The 19742-nt window shown below is 48.1% G+C and overlaps 1 protein-coding gene across 2 annotated transcripts in view; it reads right to left on the bottom strand.

Annotated features, from left to right (window-relative positions):
- Cacna2d4 (calcium voltage-gated channel auxiliary subunit alpha2delta 4) overlaps nt 1–10819 on the bottom strand; it is a 102226-nt gene extending 91407 nt beyond the window's left edge. For both annotated transcript variants that reach the window (XM_035448927.1, XM_035448926.1), the window contains exons 1-6: nt 10656–10819; nt 7517–7598; nt 5826–5942; nt 5414–5473; nt 4689–4851; nt 3803–3934 (exon numbers count right to left, since the gene is read on the bottom strand). In XM_035448927.1, coding sequence (XP_035304818.1) covers nt 3803–3934; nt 4689–4851; nt 5414–5473; nt 5826–5942; nt 7517–7598; nt 10656–10819 — 718 coding nt within the window. The remainder of the gene's footprint in view (nt 1–3802; nt 3935–4688; nt 4852–5413; nt 5474–5825; nt 5943–7516; nt 7599–10655) is intronic.
- Nucleotides 10820–19742: the final 8923 nt, after the last annotated feature.

A 19742-nucleotide genomic window follows, 5' to 3' on the forward strand; every position in this document is an offset into this window, starting at 1 on the left:
CCTAATTTGAACTAATAAAAAAATAAATATAAAAAATCTCCCAACAAGATGGTGAGATAGACTTAGTAAACTTCCTAGGAGAGGCCTTACCCTCTCTGAGGAACAGATAAGGGGGGGAGTGGGAGGAGAGGAGGGAGCGGGAACTGGGATTGGAATGTAAAAATAAATTAATAAAAAAACTCTCCCAACAAAGTGAAGTCCAGATCCCAATGGCTTCCAGATGAACAGTACCAAACACATAAAAACTTCATACAAATCCTCAAAATTTTCTGAAAAATTGAAGAGGAGACACTACTTCTTAACTTAGTCCGTGAGGCTGGCATTACCCTGATGCTGCAGGAGGACGCTACAAGAAAACATAATATTCCCCAAAGAACATTGATGCATAATTCCTCAACAAAGCCCAGCAAAGTAAGTCTAGTAGCAAATTAAAAGGGCAATACATTATTCCTAGAATGTAAGGATTTCCGACCCATGAAAACTGACCAACATAAAACATCACCCCAACAGAAAGAGCAAAAACCAGCATGATGACTCCAAATGAGGCAGAAAACAAAGTTCAAAAAATCCAACTCACTTTCATAACAAAAAGATTCTACAAATTAGGAACAGATGAAATCCACTCCAAAATAACAAAAGCCACAAATGGAAAAATCCACAGCATAAGGTTGAAGGCACTTGCTCTTAGTAGTCATAGAACAGAGTCATTTTAAACTTGCTGCATTTAAACCAGCACTAGTAGTTCTAGTCAGAGCAATTAGGCTGGAAAAAAGAAAAAAAGGCAAAGGTGAAGGGAAGAAGGGAGATGTCAATGCTCACACTGATTTGTGGGAAGCCCCATAAAGCAGGTGTTAGGCCTCATAAACAAATTCAGCAACATAGCAGGCAAAATCAGTTGCTATGAACAAACTGAAGAGAAGGTTACCAAAATGATTCAATTTTCAATAACATCACAAAAGATGTTGTGTACCAGGCTTTTTCTTTGAGGTCACCAATGTCCCAAATCATGATATGGAGACTTCTTAATTAGTTATGAATGCTCGGCCTAGTTTAGGTTCATTTCTGGCTAGCTCTTTTAACATAAAATTAACCTGTTTCTCTTTATCTACCATTTGCCATGGGGCTTTTTACTTTTCTTTCCTTCTATATATCTTTTAAAAATTTTTTCAAAGATTTTATTTATTTATTATGTATACAACAATCACTTCCATGTATATCTATCTGCATACCAGAAGAGGGCACCAGATCTCATAACGGATGGATGATGTGGTTGCTGGGAATTGAACTCAGGACCTCTGGAAGAGCAGCCTGTGCTCTTAATCTCTGAGCCATCTCTCCAGCCCCCTCCTTCTGTATATCTTATTTTCACTGCTTCTCGTGTTTGGCTGACTAGCTTCTTGCCCAGGACCTGATGGCCCTTATCCTCTCGTTCTTTTTCGAGCCTCAGATTCTCCTCCCTCTCTGCCCACCAGCTATCCTTCTCCTGCCTAGCTATTGGCTATTCAGCTTTTTATTAGACCAATCAGATGACTTAGGCAGGCAACACATCTTTTCATAATTGTTCACACATCCTTACATCATTAAACAAATGTAACACACCTTTACACAGTTAAGTATTCCATAACAACTTTGCATAATTAAAAACTATAAACTTTTGGAGGTCTGAAGAAATGGCTCAGTGGTTAAGAGTGGTTACAAAAGACCGAGTTCAGTTCCTGGCACCCACCATCATCTGTTAACTCTAGTTCCAAGAAATCCAATGCCCTCTTCTGGCCTCCATGGGCACTGCACCCATGCGGTGCACATGCATCTGTGCAGGCACACAGTCATAAAGATAAAGTCATATAGTCTGGCCTCCAGTTCTGATGCTTTTTCTGCCATTGGTCTTCTGGAAGGTGAGGGGCCTTGGCCACTGCTGTATCTTCCTTCCTTAGTGGACTGAGACCCTCTGAAGCCATGGAAAATACACCTTTCTTCCCATAAGCTGTCTGGATGGATGTTTTGTCATGATGCAAAAGTGAGTGACCCTCTAATGAGTCACATCTTCTGATTCTAACACTTACTGCAAAGCTATGGTGATGAAAATAGTGTGGTTTTGACATGCATATGGACACAGGGGCCCATGACTAGATGAGAGACACTGGGGAAAAAAAAACTCATATCATGATCAAATCACTGCCGACAGGCATGCCAAGTGTATTGGAGAGCAAACGGCAGTCTGTAAACAAGCAGTGTTGAGAAAAGTGGGTAGCCATACATGAGAGAAAGAAGTTGAAGCCTTACTAACACAGTATACTAAAGTAACTCAAAATGAGCAAAAGCTTAAGCATACGACTCACAACTGCAAAATTCTTACTAGAGCACAGTGGAAAATTCCTATGACATTGGAGTTGGCAACGATTTCTTGGCCATAACACCAAAGGCATAGATGGAAGAAAGAAAGGTGGGCTAATTTAAATGTTATCCATTAAAAGACTACAATACAACATCAACAAATTAAAAAGGCAGCCCACAAAATGGGAGGAAATATTTATAAATCATTAAGCCAACAGGCAATTAATACTCAGAATATCCGGAGAACTCCTGAGGCTCAACAAGAAGAACAAAAAAATCCATTAAAAATGGACCCAGAAAACTCTTCACAGGAATTCTACTCTGAGGACAAGATGAACTAGCTCATTAGGGCCTCTGTATCAGGGAGGACTAAGGGACCTAGGCACTGAAGGAGACACCCACAGCTAATTGGGCATGTATATGTCAAAGACTGCAGGGATTACGCTAGTGATGGGAGTCACACCTGTTCTTTGCACCCCATGAGAGGAGTTGACTTCCCAGTCTGGAGACAGAGAGAGGACCATTTTTTATCATTCCAGTGTCTTCCCAGAAAACGGGACCCTGAAAGTCATTCTGGACATAGAAACATGAGATGTGAAGGTGAAGTTTTCTAAGAGGCAAGAAACCAGAAAAGACCCAAAACAAAACAAAAAATAAAAACAAACAAACAAAAAAACTGGCTGGTGTTTTTTTTTTCTATTCATTTTTTTGAGGTATGTGGTATGTGTGTGTGTGTGTGTGTGTGAGAGAGAGAGAGAGAGAGAGAGAGAGAGAGAGAGAGAGAGAGAGAGAGAGAGAGAGAAAGAGAGAAAGAGAGAGAGAGCTGTGTACATATGTGTATAGGAGTGTGTGCACTTGTAGAGGCAAAAGACCAACAGTGTCTTCTTGTTGCACCCTCCCCCCCACTTATTATCTGAGACATTATTATTTGAATCTGCAGAGCTCACCAATTCCACCAGAGTGGGTGCCTAGTGATTTCCCAGGGTCCCCATCTCTACCCCTGCAGTGCTGGGATTACAGGTGTGCACCATGCTCAGTTTTTCACATGGGTTTTGGGGATCTGAACTCAGGTCTTCATGCTTGTGTGGCAAACCCTTTACTGTTCCTCACCCCCTTTCTGTTTCTGCGTGACTGAGAGAACTCTCCCCATTCTGTATGAGGACAGTGCACTCTGCTCTCTAGCTCAGGAGATCCCTTAAGGTGAGGGATTTCAGGATCCTCCCTGGCATTGTCCACAGACTTTCAGGACAGGTGCTCACTCAGTGTTGGTGACAATTACTGTGATGCTTAGTGAAGTTACTCAGGCATTCACCCAGCAGCTCCTACTGACTGTGTCACAGTAGGCTTTAAGAAGACCAAGTGTGGGTGGAAAATGCCTTGGCTATGAGGGCCCTTGAATGCTAGGGCATGTCTTCATACTTTATTCTTAGAGAAGAGAGGTGACAGAGCTGCTGCCCAATGTCCTCACCTGGATAGATCCTGAAGAACCCAGTTGAACTGCCAAAATACTGCCAGGTCAGTGTAGGGTCTCTCTGGAAGTTCTCCACAAACACAGGGTTCAGGGCCTCGGACATATAGACTCCATTTAAAATGTCTGGGTCTGAAAGTGAGATCACGGAAGGAACTTCAGGGGGGAGGGTGACATTAGATGCTGGTGACTCAGGCTACACATGTAGACGTGGGTAAGTTCCTCCTGCTCCCCTTAGGGTTGCGTCAGGCTCAAATGCAGCCCATGGACACTAACCCAGAAGCATCACCTCTCCCAGCCCATGGCTGAGGTTTGGATGTAGTATGTGGGTGTGTTCCCAGGGTTTGTGTTTGGGTGTGCGGTGCTCCGTACAGTCCAATGAGAAAGGATGGAGTATAGGGGGAAGTGACTGAACCATGGTGGGTGCTGCCCTAGGGCAGGGTTATTAAAAATTCTATGGACTCTGCTGAGGTGTCTTGAAAGGGTTGCTATGGAAGAGAGAGATTGGCTTTCCCACTCTCTAGCTTCCTCCTTCCCTGCATGGCTGTGCCCCCTTGCACAGACCCCCAGCACGACACCCTCTGCTACAGTGGGACGCAGCCGGAGACCCCACCAAAGCAGTGCAGTGCTGGCTGGACTCAGCTTCCCAGACCTTGAGCTAGGGAAACTTCACCTATGTTATTCAGCTACGGGCATTTTGTCATAGCAACAGAAAACAGAATACTCCATGCACGTATGGAATACTTTCTTTTCTCATCCTATCAAGGAGGTTGGAGAGAGAGCCAATGCCCTGTAGGGATTCTTGGAAAAACGGACACAAAATATTTAAAACCCTCCAGGATCCTCATCCTGTCCCCTAGACAACCCAATGGTGAGGGCACATCACCTTTGTTGTACACGTTGGTAGGCAGCTGCACACTGCTCATGGAGACATTCACCCTCTGGTTGCTGAAGTGTGCATCCGATTCCAGAAGAAACTCGGCTCCCAGCTCCACATAGTTGCCCTTCTCGTCCTTCTCATTGATTAGTACCGAGTTGTAGTAGTTAAACTGGGAAAAGAGGGGAACAGGTCCAGAAGAGACAGCCCAGTCACACGGAAGAAGAGGGAGTTAGAGAGAGAAGGAAAGCGGAAGAGAGGGAGGGGAGTAACAAGGGCTAGAGGAACCGAACATAAGGCCAGGCTGGGTGGAAAGGGTTGGTGGAGCCCAGTTATGCGGGGTTTGGTGGAAAATTCAGGCAAAGATGGGGCAATGAGGTCACAACACAACATCAAGATAGTTGGATCTGAGAGCTCACTGGCTGGGTGGGGTCAAATTGGCCCAATCATTGCTTTGATTCTCCAGTTGGCTTAGTGTGTGTGGGGAAGTCACAAGTTAGAGACAGCAGACTGCTTCCTAGTGCTCGATGGCCCACCACACATGCTTGTTCTATACCTTCTCTGAGAGCCTCAGGAAGTGGAGAGAAGACCTCACTGACAAAGCCAGGGCACAGATTGGCACTGGGACATGGGATGAGTGGCTGCCTCTCAGCTCCCGTCACAGCTGGCCCTCCAGCTGCCATGGGGGTGGGGCAGAGCCAGGCAGCCTTGCATCCACTCCCAAGAGGACTCACCACCAGAGATGCATTGAACTCATGATTCAGGTCAGCCTCCTCAGCGGCCTCCACCAGGTTCTGAGGGAGGGAGCATGAAGGGAAGGGAGAGTTACACCAGTTCTCCTCTGCCACCCCAGCCCTAGCTCTCTGCCATTCTCCTCCTTCTTCAACCCTCTGCTTTCTTCTCTTGCCTTTTCAGCCACAAGGTCCCACCCTCCATGGTTCCTCTGAGGTGCTCAGGTGACCTCATCCCTGAACATCTACAAAGCCTTGCTGGGCACCAGTGTCCCCTTCCTTGTATGACATGCCTGTAGTTAGACTGGTTAGTATAACCACTCTGCACTCCATCCAGCCAAGAGAGGATCAGCTACAATCAGTGGAGTCCCTGAAAGGGTCCACTAGGCCGGTGTTGGGGGATGGGCAGGGGTACCTTAACAGCCTCGACTTTTCTCCTAAGCATGGTCTCCATGTCCTCTGAGAACTTCTTCACCAGCTCCAAGCCATCCACCTCCTGGATCTTCAGACTGGATTCTGCGTCTTTGTACTTCTGGGCAGGGCAAAGTGGTAAGAAGTATACCTGAGTGCACCAGGACCATTCTTGTCCCTTACCAGCTCCCCTACAGTAGCCACCCCGTGACTTCTTAATCTTAGTGTTAAGCTGCCTGTCTTCAAATGTTCTCTGTTCAGGACTCCAGACACATGGAAGTTTTTATCCTCTATGGGAGCTGATGGACACTTGGACAGCAATTAAACTTGACACCAGTCACAGCCAGTGAGCCAGGCACCTTGGACACTGGGGTAGACAGAGTACCAGTAGTCCCTGTCCTTACTCTTTGTGGTCCACAACTTCCCTGACACCTACTATGACAGAGACTGAGAAGCAGCCGCAGTGTCAGGTCACCTTTGCCCAGTTCTCAAGAGCAACACATCCCATCTTGGGCCTGCATCCTATTGAGGGACCCAGAGCAGCAGTTCCAGGAGCCATGCTGGTGAGTCTGGTGGAGCCTAGGAAGTGGCTTCAAACTCCTGTCTGCCCAGGGACAATCCTCAACGAGTCACCAATGACTCCTGACCAGCCCTGTAATCTGCTGTCCCTGTGATCTTAGGCAAGGAACTCAGATTCCTCCTCTGTAAGATATGATGCAGCTACAGCTTTTGACAGTGCTGTAGACTACATAGACTCTGGAGAACACTTCCACAATCCCTTGTCTTCCTACCTGGGACTGCAGGTTTCAAACAGGAAAATCAAACAAGCTGCTGCTCACAACAGAAATGGGTGCTGTGATGGCTCTTGGCGTCTTAAGCCTGGGAGAGCCCCTAGGGTCCACCCTGGCCCCTCCCACTTTCTTCAGCACAAAATGGATGAGAGAGGGGGCAGTGTGCTCATGGCCCGCATAAAAGCAGAGAATCCCATCATTTGCAATATGAGAAGATGCCTCTTGGGTTGTGGTAACTTGAATTAAAGCCATCATTTCTTAGGTTATGGTACTAATGGAAGGCAAGCCCCTTGAACATATCCAGGGAGTCAAGTCACAGAAAAAGACACCAGCTCGTGAGATGGCTGAGCAGTCAGGCATGGATCTGCACTTGGACACTTAATTAAAAAGGCAGCAGGGTTGCCCTTCTGCCAGGTCCACTTCTTCTGGGAACCAGGCATGGGCTCAGCTTGCCAGGGTGCATGGGATGTAGCAGCCCTGGGCACAGCCAGGTTCTGGGGTTCACTGGAACCTCTCTCCCTGAAGCAGGAAATTGACACCTGATGCTTGTAGCTGGCATGCCTAGACTGCCTGCTGTCCCTTCTGTCCCCACCTCCATACTTTGATCTTCTCTCTGGCTCCTTCCCAGACATCCACATCAAGCCTCAACTACTCACCCAATAAACCCCTTGCAGGTCTAATCTTGTCCTTGGCTTCCCAAGATCTGAACTGACACAATGTTCTTAATCTCACTGTCCACACTGGTTTGACCTAGGAGTGGAACCTCCTGTGGCCCCATCTGAGTATGAGAAGATTGACAGTGATGGTCTATGGGGCCCTTTACAGCTCTGATGTTGGGAGTTCTATCCCTCCGTGGGAAAAGGCCCTCTGACCATGCTGGAGCTCCCTGGGAGAGGTCACTGACCTTCTGCAGCAAGAGAGAGCCTGAGTATCTGGTCACTGTGTTGTACAGGTTCCTGCCGAAGGTGTCAGCCCACAGCTTCACTCTGCAGGACAGGAAAACCTATCATATGCATGTTCTCATAGTGATTGGATGTCAGATCCTCAGAGGTGACAGATGAATCATGTTCATGCAAAACAGGCATCTCACAATCTCACACATAGACACGCTTGTAACCCACAGACATCCACATGCATGAACACACACACACACACACACACACACACACACACACACACACACACACAGAGAGAGAGAGAGAGAGAGAGAGAGAGAGAAGAGAGAGAGAGAGAGAGAGAGAGAGAGAGCAGTATTCCTGTGATGGTGAGCTTTGTCATCTTGACACAACCTAAATCCATCCAGGAAGAAAGTCTCAATGAGGGACTGTCTACATTGGGTTGGGCTGAGGGTATGTCTGTTGGGGGACTGCCTTAATTAATTGATCTTGGAAGATTCAGCCCACTGTGGGTGGCACCATTCTCTAGTCGCCAGTCCTGAACTGTATAACACCAGAGAAATTAAGCAGAGCACAAATGCACAAGCAAGGAAGCATGCTTACATTCACTTCTCTCTTTTCTTAACTATGGATGTGCTATAATTAGCTGTTTTCAGTTTCTGATACCTTTCCTTCCCAGCTATGGTGGACTGTAATATGGAATTGTGAACTACCCTTTTCTACCTTAAGTTGTTTTTGTCAGGGTGTTTATTACAGTGACAGAGAGTAAGTAAACTAGGACAGCTCCTATCCCCCGAAATTGCAGCCTGGCCAGGATGAGAAACTCTGTGGCTGCTCCAGGGTGTGGTACACACACTCTGCCTGGCTTCAGAGGGCCACAGAGCTGATGGGCTCAGAGTAGATTCTAATCCCATGGTCTCAAGGACCTTTCAGTGAGAAAGGAAGGAGGAGGGAGAGTCTTTGGAGGTCCAGACCAGAGGGGAAAGGCCCTGAACCTGTCCTAAGCCAATCTGCACATCTCAATGATGAGTCCATTCCTATGTGTCTACTCAAGGCCAAAAGACACTGACCTCTTGAACCCTCAGACAGTGGGGGCAGGGAGGAATGACTCCAAGTGCTTGTCTGGAGTAAGGCAGGCTAGGAGGTAACCTGGTTGGAGCACTGACCCCTCCTTCCTCCCTAGAAGGTAAACTCCCAGGTCCTGTTGGGGCCATGCAGCCAAAGCAAGTATGGCTCCTTTAAGGGCAGCAGCATCCATTTGCACTGGCACTTACTGACTGCATGTCACACTATCTCCACAGAAGCCATGCACTGTTAGGGACACACCTTCCCATGGAGGAGAGTGGTACTCCTTTGGAGGAGGATGGTAATGATGGAGAGGGAAGAAGTGGAGGAGGCGGGATCTGAGCTCAGCATCTACAGGGAGGAGGAGGTTAGCCTGGTGAGGAGATTCAGAAAAGAATTCTTGGTAGAGAGCTTGGAGGAGTGGAAAATGACTTCAAGACCTCCAGCTTGGCTTGTTGACCATTGCTGAGAATGTAAGGAAGGTGGCCTGAGTGAATCAAGGAGAGAAGAAGGCGATGCATGTAGCTTGGGCCATGTCGAATGTGAGCCTCCTGACACAAAGCCAGCGAGTGTCATTGGGTCAGCTGCACACTCCATAACTTTAGGAGCCGGAAAAACCTGCACCCGTGACAAGCTCCCGTGACGCTCAGGAAGAAGTGTGCATAGGCATTGAGCATGGGAGTCTGACAGGTAGGAGGCTGGATGGCGCCATTAGGGCACGAACAGGATTGTGGGCAAATGGACTCTTGGCAAGGTGAGTGTGTGGTGATGACAGGCAGTGGGACATGTTTCAGAGACATGCAGATGGCAAGGTTCTCTTGAAGGTGGCAGAGAAATCACCCAGAAGCCCATGGGAAACCAGTCACTGTGCTCTAGGAATCAAGGTGTGGGGTATCAAAAGAAAAGGGGAGCACCAGACGCAGCAAGGTGTGGGGGCCGCAGTCTCCAGGATCAGTCACCAGGAGGCTTTTGGCATCTGTGTATACTGTAGCTGTGGAGGAGCAAGCGGCTGAAGGCTGAGCAGGAGGCTCAGCAGGACAGAGGTGGAGGACTGCAAGGAGGGAGAGAGGGAGGAGAGCGGGTGCAGAGCTCTGTCTTCCTGGGACAGGAAAGCAGCAGCAGAGCTTTGTGGAGGTGGCTATCCCATGCTGCTCTCGAGGTTTCTGTGTGCACGGCCTCCCTGGATGCCAGCCATCTTCTCTTGGCCTCCTGCCATTTTGGAAATTGCCTTCTGAGATAAAGACTGCTCAGCTTATGCAAGGCTGCAGGGGCTGTCTCAAAAGCCAGGCTGGCTCAGCAGCCTGGATTCCAGCCCTTTCATCTGTGGTCCTGTCTGCTTGGAGGATGGCATTACCTCCCTCACTGAGGGAAGGCAGCACTGGTACAGTGCTGAGCAGAGCAAGGAGGGGTCGGTCACCCAGTGTCATGGAAGCCCACTCTTTCCAAATCACAAAAACTGCTTGTATGAGCCCCTGTCCTGACATCCAGGTCCTAGCAGTTAGGCTCAGATGTGAACTGTGAAGGGTCAGTCTAGGATGCTCAGCTCCCTTTAGTATCCAGAATGTTCCAGACTAAAGAACAAACACCCAGAGAGATTGTATCAGATCAAGTTTTTCTAAACACCAGCAGTGGTGGGGTGTATAATCAAAGCCTTGAAGGAGGAGGGAGGTATACAAAGATCCAGGCCATTGGAACCCATCCGAACTGAGTTCCTAGACAGGGCCCTGGTGTTTGTAGGCACCATCCTGCCTGTCCATTTCCAGCAGCTCTGCCATTTCTTGGTGTCTAAGCACAGATCACCCAATGAGTCCTCAGGGGCCACAATAGTCACTTCTAAGAATCACTGCAGCCCAATCCCACTCTCTCTTGTAGTTATCCTCCTTGTTGGATGCCTGCACCCTCATCTAGCCCTGACATCAACCACACAAAGCCAGAAGGTAGGGGCAGGTGGACTCCAAAATCAGCAAGGATCTGAGGAGGACAGGAGGCAGGAAGGGAAGGGTCTCTCAGAGGCAGGACAGTTGGTCAGAGGGAGGGAGCTATGAGAAGGGCCTTCAGGGTAGGATCAAACTGGAGGCTCACGTTTCCAGAGGAATTTTGGTCTGGCCCCTCACAGTAGGCAGCGAAGTGTCCAACAGCAGCAACCACAGGATGACTGGCATTTTCCTCAGGATGGTCCAGGCTGTTGGCCACTGTCCATAGTGGTCCCATTTGTGGCTGGAGGGCAGAATAGAGCACCTTGGCATGGTTCCTCCACTGGCGATGGGGAAGGGGGAGGCAGAGCCCCTTCTGTGAGTGCATTTGCTGCCACCTGGACCCCTGCTCATGGAAGCAGTCTGTCTGCTGGCCAGTCCCAAGCAAAAGGCTCTGCCTCCAGCTGCAGCTAGCAGAGGGGCAGCCCCAGGTGGTCAGAGGGAGAGGCAGTGAACAAGCACCTCCCTCTAATCCCTTGGCCTCTCCTCTAATCTCTTCTTGTTGCCAGAGGAAGGGCTGGTGCAGGAGTGGGGTGACCTCAGCAGGATTACCCTGATTCCAGCTCTGAGCAGCTGGGCTAGCATGTCCTTCTGCTTCAGAGAGGCCATCCCATGTCCACAGAACAGCTTCTGGACTCGATGGAATGAGGATGCCCCACTCTAGTAGTTGAGTTTGTTCAGAGTTGTGCTGGAGCAGACGATGAAGGGCCCTCACAACCCTCTGAGCATTCCTAGGAGGGCATGGCGAACCTACTTTATGGGATTAGGCTCTGTGGGTGCTGAGAGGGAGAGAGGGAAGGAGGTGGTATGGCTTATGTTTCTAGGCCTGGAGCTTTGGGGCCAGCCAATTGAGGGAGACAAACACAGGGAATAACTTAGCAACCTGAAGGTTCACTTGCCTGGGGAGTATGCATCCCTCCTATCTAACAGTGTACTTGACAACCTGGACTCTAACCTTACATGTTGTGCGCGCGCGCGCGCGCACACACACACACACACACACACACAAAACACACACACACAACACACACACACACACACACACATATACACACACACACCTAGGTAAACAATGCTACTCACTCCAGTTTTGACCTGCTTGAAGGAAAACCTATTAGACAAAGGTTCCACATCCCCCTCTCCCTTAGATAAGTCACCACTCTACTTTCTGCCTCTGATTTTGACTGCCTCATTTTAGTAAATCATGTCATTTTTATCCTTTTATCACTGCCTTACCTTACTCAGCATAGTGACCTTAGTCTACACATGCCATAGGTACCAGAGCACTTTCTTTTCAAGGCTGTAATACTCCATCATGAGTTTGTATGCTTTGCTCGTCTATTCAGCCCTCAGTGGACATCTCGTCAACCATCACATTCAGAAAAATTCTGTTCCCCTCACCAACAAATCACAACCAGTCATTCTGTATGGCCTAACCTTGAGGTTTTTCTGCTTGCCCCTCATGTACTACTCTGGAGGCTCATTGGCATGAGCACCCCTTGGAGTCTAGTGCTCTTTTCCATCCCTGGACCCATCTGCAGGGATCCTTATCAGTAATCTGGGCAGAAATCTGACACATAGTTGTCCTTCAATATAGTTGTTCTTCCACCCTGCAGCCTCAGCCCTTGGGAGGGCACCTCCCATTACTTCCCTGTCAGCTTCAGCAGATGTCCTTTGGTTACTTCATACCTCTTTTGCATTTCTTGCATCTGACCTCACCAAGAACTACTGTCAGTCAGCCATGCTTGGGTAGTCCTACTAAGTCCTTGTACTTCCTAAGGCTCTTGTCTGACAGCTGGTCTCCTTAGCCCTGGCCCCACCCCACATCAACCCGTATTTTAAAAAAACTCAGGGACTCTTTGGAAATGTAAGGCCTATGTCTTTGCTCTGCTCAGGGGACCCTGTGGCTACCTCCTGACTTAAAGAGGTTTTTAACTGCAGGTCACAAGGTTCAATGCCCATTGGGCCTGGCTCCCTCCCTGCTCTGGTCCCTGTCGTTGCTTAGGCACACTGGGTGTGTTCTGCTTCCGGGCCTCCACTATGGAGTCTGTGGCCCCCTCAGGGGCTTTGCCTGCAATGGCACCCTCCCCCTCCTATGGATGGCCCCCTCACTTGGGTCAAGTGTCATTAAGCTGGGCCTTGCAGTTTGCTTTCTGTTACTGTGACAGCGGATGTGAAATGGAGCCTCTGGTTTCTGTCCATGGTCCTGGAGTCAGGATGCCCGGAAGCAGGATGCTGGAGCCTGGTGAGGAACTGTGCTGCCTCTTTCACGATAAGATGTCAAAGAGAGGTGGGGCTCACAGACAAAAAGTTACCAAAAACAAAACGAGAAACACACACACACACACACACACACACACACACACACACACACACACACACACACACACTCTCTCTCTCTCTCTCTCTCCATGGAATCCATTCGGTATTGACTAGATAACCATTCCTGGGCACAGGGCCTGCCCTGGAGTATGGTCAATATGCTTAGTAACATCCCATTGGAGAAAACTGGTTTCCTTATCTCAGCAGGTGCCAATAGCAAACAGCTTGTTGGTTAGAGCCAGGGCTTTGTGCTCACCTCTTCTGTAGAGGTAACTTTTCTTTACCAATTTGTGTGTATTTGCAGTGGTTTTACTAGTTCAATGTCCCTAGTCAGGAATTTGAAATTTGAAATCTGATGATCTGATCAGTCATCACATACATGGATATATATATATATATATATATATATATATATATATATATATGCACAGCATTAGCGACTTTTCTGTTGTGATAAAACATCACAACAGTTGTGATAAAACATCATGGCTAAGGTTACTGAAATAATGAAAATTCAATATCTTGCCAGAAGGCTAGAGGCAGATGGTCTCAGAACTGGTTAATGCAGGTCAACTATGTTACCAAGGATCCAAGTTCTTTGCACTGTCATTCTCTGAATTTTGAATTGTCTAGATGTTGCCATTGTTCTAGGCACTGCACACATGATATATTCTTGATGGAGGAGAGTGACTAATTTTTCTGTAGATCTCTTGTGCTTGGTTAAAAAATACTGCCAAAACTTTCCAGCAGACTTTTGTTTGCTTGTCTTTGGCTAGACAGCATTCTCCACTCCTTTATGGCTGGAGCTAGGCATAGAATAGGACACTATGTCTAGGTTAGAGCCATCACAGTTCCCTCCTGGATGGGGCTGGGGCCACCCCCCCAAAAAAGAATGTAGCCACACAGGCAATTCCAGAAAATCTAGGGTCTGCTAGAATGGAAACATGGTAGGGAAGGACAGCTGCCTGACACTCACCTCATAAGGGTGCTCACAGTGTATACATTAGCCTTCTTCTTTAGCTAGGCCTTAGGGATATAGCCACTGGAGCTCCAGGGACAAGCTAGTCCTGCTAAGTGTAACCTCCAAGGTGTGGGCATTCTGGTGTCTTTGGTGCTGGCCAATGGCTGGAAGCCAGTCTCCTGGCTTCTTACATGGGTTCAAAGTGCTCTGCCTAGAGTTAGGTACACTGAAGAGAAACACTGCGAAGGGTGAGGTAGGTGGTGAGAGCCTGGGCTGTACCAGGATGTCATCAATTGTAGAAATGAAGGTCTTCAAATGCTTTTGGGTTGGCTGGGCTGAGCATCCTCTTGCCACCCGTACAGTAGATTCAAAACAGGACACTGGCTGTGGAGGCAAAGTCATAACGGAAACTGCATGTTTGGTGTGAAAAGAGCATTGTAGAACACAGTGGTGAGAAGCGGTTGATTAGATACATACATGGCAACAAGGAAAGAAGGTAGTGATGCCACATTTGGTGGGTAAACAGAATCAAGTTCATGACACAATAGCATTGACAGAAATGAAAAAAAATACAGGGAAAGATTTCTCATATTGCAAACATCACTGATAGAAAAATAATAACGTATTTCATTAAAATTACGAGCATGTGTACTATGTCCAGAAACACTAAGAGGGTAAAGGCAAACAACAGATGGGAAAGTGTTTCTGTCCTGCAACAGATGAGTCATGTGAGAATTTATGAAGAATTACAAGCAACACAGAAAACCAAATAGCCCCTGGGTGAATGGGCACATAGGTTGCTCAAGTTTTTCCCATGAACTCATCTACAGTCATTCATCTGCTGCAGGGCTACAGAGCATGAGCCATCTCCCACAAGACTGGCTGGAAGGGTGAGCAATATGCCGCTGTGACGTGGATGTGTAGCCACTGGAATTCATATGTGGCCCAAGGAAGAGTCTTGGGGCAGGGGAACATCTACAACTCTATGTCCCATAGCTCTACCCTTGGGAATAACTAAGTTGAGAGGACTGGTACAAGTTCTGTGTAAAAAGTGTTCATTGCTTTACTCATAAAAGTCAAAAGTCTGGGGGCTGGAGAGATGGCTCAGAGGTTAAGAGCACTGGCTGCTCTTCCAGAGGTCCTGAGTTCAATTCCCAGCAACCACATGGTGGCTCACAACCATCTATAATGAGATCTGGTACCCTCTTCTGGCCTGCAGGGACACATGCAGACAGAACATTGCATACATAATAAATAAATAAATCTAAAAAAAAGTCAAAAGTCTGGAAAAACCTAAGGTTTATCAAGATCCAACATTCATACAGCTGAATACTACACAGCAAAGCAAATAAACATGGTGATGAGGGAAGACGTCAGATAATAAAGAATAACATTTCTTAATCACATCTATATGAACTTCAATAAAAGCATTGGTGACAGCAGGTGTTAGGACAGTAGTAGCTCATGCTGGGAAGGCCCAGGACCTTCCATGACATGCTTGGGGAAACTTGCACTTCAAGTCTGGGCTGAGCTCTCCAGCTGAAAATACAATTAGCATAGTCAATGGGCCACCAGTGAGTCCCTGAAGGTCACCTGTCAATGCAGGAAGGGCCCCTGCTTTGTGAAACTCCAGAAGCATGGCTGCTTTGAGTTGAATCTTGTTCCCTCTTGGATGCACATGTTGAAGTCCTGGCTTCCAGTACCCTAGACTATGTCCTTATTTGGACACAGGACCATGGTCATCGGCCAAGGCAAGGTCTTGTTGGAGTAAAGTGGATCCCAATCCAACACAGCTGATGTCCTTACAGAAAGGAGAGGGGGAGATTGGGACACAGCAAGGAGAACAATGTGTGTCCATGGAGGCAGGGACAATGTGATGCTTTTCCAAGCAAAGTTACCAGCTGTCAGCTGTCAGCTGGCACGGAGCAGTTTTCTCCCTGGCCTTGGAGAGAATCAGCCCTGATGACACTTTGGCCTGGATTTCTGGGCTCTGGAGCTGTGGGACAGTAAGTTTCTATTGATAAAGGGTCCCAAACAATGGCATGTAGGAAGTCCCAGAAAGAGAGGCCGAGTTCTAACAGATCCTGAATCCTGAATCACCTTCCTTGGCCCTAGCCGTCCTTTGTACATCCATCCCATTTTCCTGTGAAGGGTCGCTTCTTCACAGTCAGGAGATAACTCTGGCTGGAGTGTACAGGGCATTCGGAAAAGGAAGTTTTAGAGGAGGGGCAGGGCCATGCCAGGTGACTGCCTCCCTCTGATTGGGCGTCCACCAGGAATAGCTGGTAGGTGGCATCCCACCAATGGTAAAGCTACGAAAGCATAGAATGAAGGTGGTAGAGGTTTTGTGAAGGATGCTGGAAACAGCCCGAAGAAGCGCGTGTGTGTGTGTGTGTGTGTGTGTGTGTGTGTGTGTGTGTGTGTGTGTGTGCGCGCGCGCGTGCGTGCACACACACGTGCTTGGGTAAATGTGCATGTGTATGCATGTGTGAATGGGCCCAAATGTATGAGCCATCATTTTTGTCTATTTGTGCTCTGGAGACGTTGAGAGATTAAAGAAAAAGCCAGGGGAGGGGCCAACCTGAATAACTGGCCCTTTAAAAAATCCCCACTCTCCTCCACCCCCCACCGGGCTTGCTTCCTGAATTAATAACTGTAGGGAGTGTTTAGATGCCACAAGAGAAGCAGCAGCTTCATGGACAACCCCAGACTTCTAAGAGTTGACTAACGCCTGAGTCCTTAGCTGGAGGAGAAAGGTGTGTGGTGTTGGGGAAGGATCCAGCCCAAGGGAGGCTGCTGAGGGCTGAAGGCTCATCAAGGGCCTGTTTCTGCACCCCAACCGGGCAGCTTACAACTCGCCTCTGAGCTGGTGCCTGTGAGATTCTTCCTTGAACTCATCCTGCCCAGCACCTATGCCCAAGGTTGTGCCCAAGCTGAGCATAAGAGAAGTGTCATCTGAGAGAAGTGGGCAGGGGCTGTTCAGCTGCTCCCATGTGCAGATGCGCTATACTGGCTTAGAACCACCCCCACACAACCTGTTCAGGGAGGACCCACGCTGGGCTCTCCAAGGGAGGCTCAGGAAAGCAAAGTCCTCAGATCCAGCAGATGGCAGAGCTGGGTGAGACCGGGAGCTCACCCACTCAACTCCCAGGGGTCCCTCTGTGGGCTGCTGTGGAGAGAGTGATGGCCATTGTCCACTGGGGACTGAAGGCCACTGCTGGCAGTGACGTTTGTAACCTTAAATCTTAACCACAAGGATGGGCCCCAACAGAGAGAGCCTAGATGTGGAGACTGGAAAATATCACTCATGGTTCAAGCTTTTCTTCAGCAGAGGAAAGTGCCGCCCAGCATCTGCACCACTTGGCTTTTCATCACAGGCATTAAAGCAGAGCCTGGCCAGAAGTCAGGCTCTGAGCCTGGTGTCGTTCTTGCAGTTGGTCTAAGACTGAGAAACGCAGTCCCCAGGGCTGGATGTCCATGGTGGTGTATGCAATAACCATTTGTTCTTGTTTTCCAAGGACAGTTCAAGGTTATATCTAGTGTCAATACCAATGGTTGACAGTTAGAAGCATCCCAGTTAGGATGAGTTATGTGTTTGCTCTTCTGGTAGACAGCAGGATGGTACCCAAGAAGAAAGAGGGCTTCATTCTCCAGCATCCTTTACTTGTAGTACCTCTCTCAGTCCATGGGAAAATTTCCCAATGTGTACTGCAGGCCTCACTAGGAGCCATGCCATGGGGAAGTCACTCCTCTCTTCATCAGAGTAGGGTGGTGAGCAAGCTGGAGGACACTCTGTGTTGTTCTTAAGACCGGGACCACATCCCTGGCTCCAACAATTGTCTAATGTCACTATCCATGAAGTATTGGATTACCTAGTTCATGACTCTTTGGAGTTTCAGACTATAGAGTCATCTTTATTATCAAGTCTTCTACATGTAGTTGTGTTTTGTTGTTGTTGTTGTTTTGTTGTTTTACTCTTTGGGTGCCCACCACCCAGCTCCCAAATAAACACACAGAGGCTTATTCTTACTTAATGAATGCCCAGCCTTAGCTTGTCTTGTTTTAAGCCAGCTTTTTTTTTTTTTTTTTTTCTCTTGGGGCAGGGTTTCTCTGTATTGCTTTGGAGCCTGATCTGGAACTCTCTCCATAGACCAGACTGGCCTAGAACTCATAGAGATCTGCTTGCTTCTGCCTTCTGAGTGCTGGGATTAAAGGCATGTGACAACAATGCCCAATCTATAGCCAGATTTTCTTAACTTAAATTATCCTGTCTATCTTTTGCCTCTGGACTTTTACCTTTCTCTATTATATGTTCCTTTCTTTCCTTCTTACTCTGTAGCTGGCTGTGTGGCTGTGTGGTTGTGTGGTTGTGTGGCTGTGTGGCTGTGTGGTTGTGTGGCTGTGTGGCTGTGTGGCTGTGTGGCTGTGTGGCTATGTGGCTGGCTCCTTTCCTTCCTTGTCTTGATCCTCCTCCTTGCTCTTTGTTTTCCTTCCAAGCCTAGATTTCTCCTCCTATTTATTCTCTATGCTTGGCAGCCCTGCCTATGCTTTCTCCTGCCTAGCTATTGGCCATTCAGCTCTTTATTAGACCAATTAGGTGTTTTAGGCAGGCAAAGTAACACAGCTATACAGAGTTAAACAAATGCAACACAAAATAATGCAACACATCTTTGCATCATTAAACAAATGTTCCACAGCATAAACTAATGTAACACATCTACCTTATGTTTCAAATGGAGAAACTGAGGTGTGTGTGTGTGTGTGTGTGTGTGTGTGTGTGTGTGTGTGTGTGTTTGTGTAAAAAGGTCAGGAAGCTGGTTATCAGCAAGAAAAAAAAAAGGAAGAATCCACATCTGTGGTCCTCATGCCCCCTCCACAAGAAGCTGCCTATTTGCCTGACTGTTCACATGAAGCCAGGTCAAGGCCTTACTAGGAACAGGCAGGGATGGGTAGAGGTGTCATCAGCTCCTAGATTCCCCTCTCCAGGTCCCAAGACAAAGAATAATGGCGGAAGTTGTAGCTGGGGCAGGTAGAGGGGCTACAGGGCTGTAGCAATGCCTTCTGGTAAATGGAGAAATGTGCAGGCCCTCATTTGAGGAAGCAGAAGGCTTTCAGAAAGAGCTTACTGAGTAGTGGGACCAGCACACGGCCCCCAAGCACAGAGCAGTCATGTGCCCACTGGATGTTAGGACCAGACACTGGGAGGTTGTCTGTGTGGGCCTGGCCTGGAAACCCAGCCCCCTTGCTCCTGTGACCCACCTTGTTCTGCCATCATCAGCTCTGGGTCTTGGTGACACTTGTGTGGCCTCTACTTACTCAAGTCCAGGCTAACCTCGCCTCCTGTTTCCACCCCATGACAACTGGCACCACGGGAAGAACAGCAGCACTGCATCTACAGAGGTGGAGGGAAATGGTCCACAGAGGAGAAGTTGACTTTGGACTTCAAGTTCCTCAGCTATCAAATGAGAGAGACAATGCACCTGCGGGGCTTCAGCGATTGTCAGTGGCCTACCGAGGTCTGAGAACAGTGCCTGATGCCGGTGTCTGCTACTGTTATCATTAGCTCTAGCCAGCATTTCTTCATTGCGTCTCCTTATGGTGAACCCAGACATTGAGGCAGGGCACCTGGTGGGTGTCCTTGCCTCTCCCTCACCATCCACAGATGATCTAGAGTGAAACCGCACCAGCATTGTTTTCTAAACCTTAAAATTGCACCTCTGAAAACAAACACACCAACTCCCCAACTACCATTATCCTTTGTTATCTAGCCTACTGAAGGGGCCCCAGCCTTCCAGTGGGGTCTCTACTGCTGCTATGGGTTTAGCTAGGTCTCCAAAAGGCCATCACTAAAGGCTTTGTTCCACCTCTCATGATGCTCATGGGAGATAAGGGAACCTTTAGGAGGATAGGGGC

This window comes from Cricetulus griseus, chromosome 8, assembly GCF_003668045.3.
Source record: "Cricetulus griseus strain 17A/GY chromosome 8, alternate assembly CriGri-PICRH-1.0, whole genome shotgun sequence".
NCBI classification, from domain to species: Eukaryota; Metazoa; Chordata; class Mammalia; order Rodentia; family Cricetidae; genus Cricetulus; species Cricetulus griseus.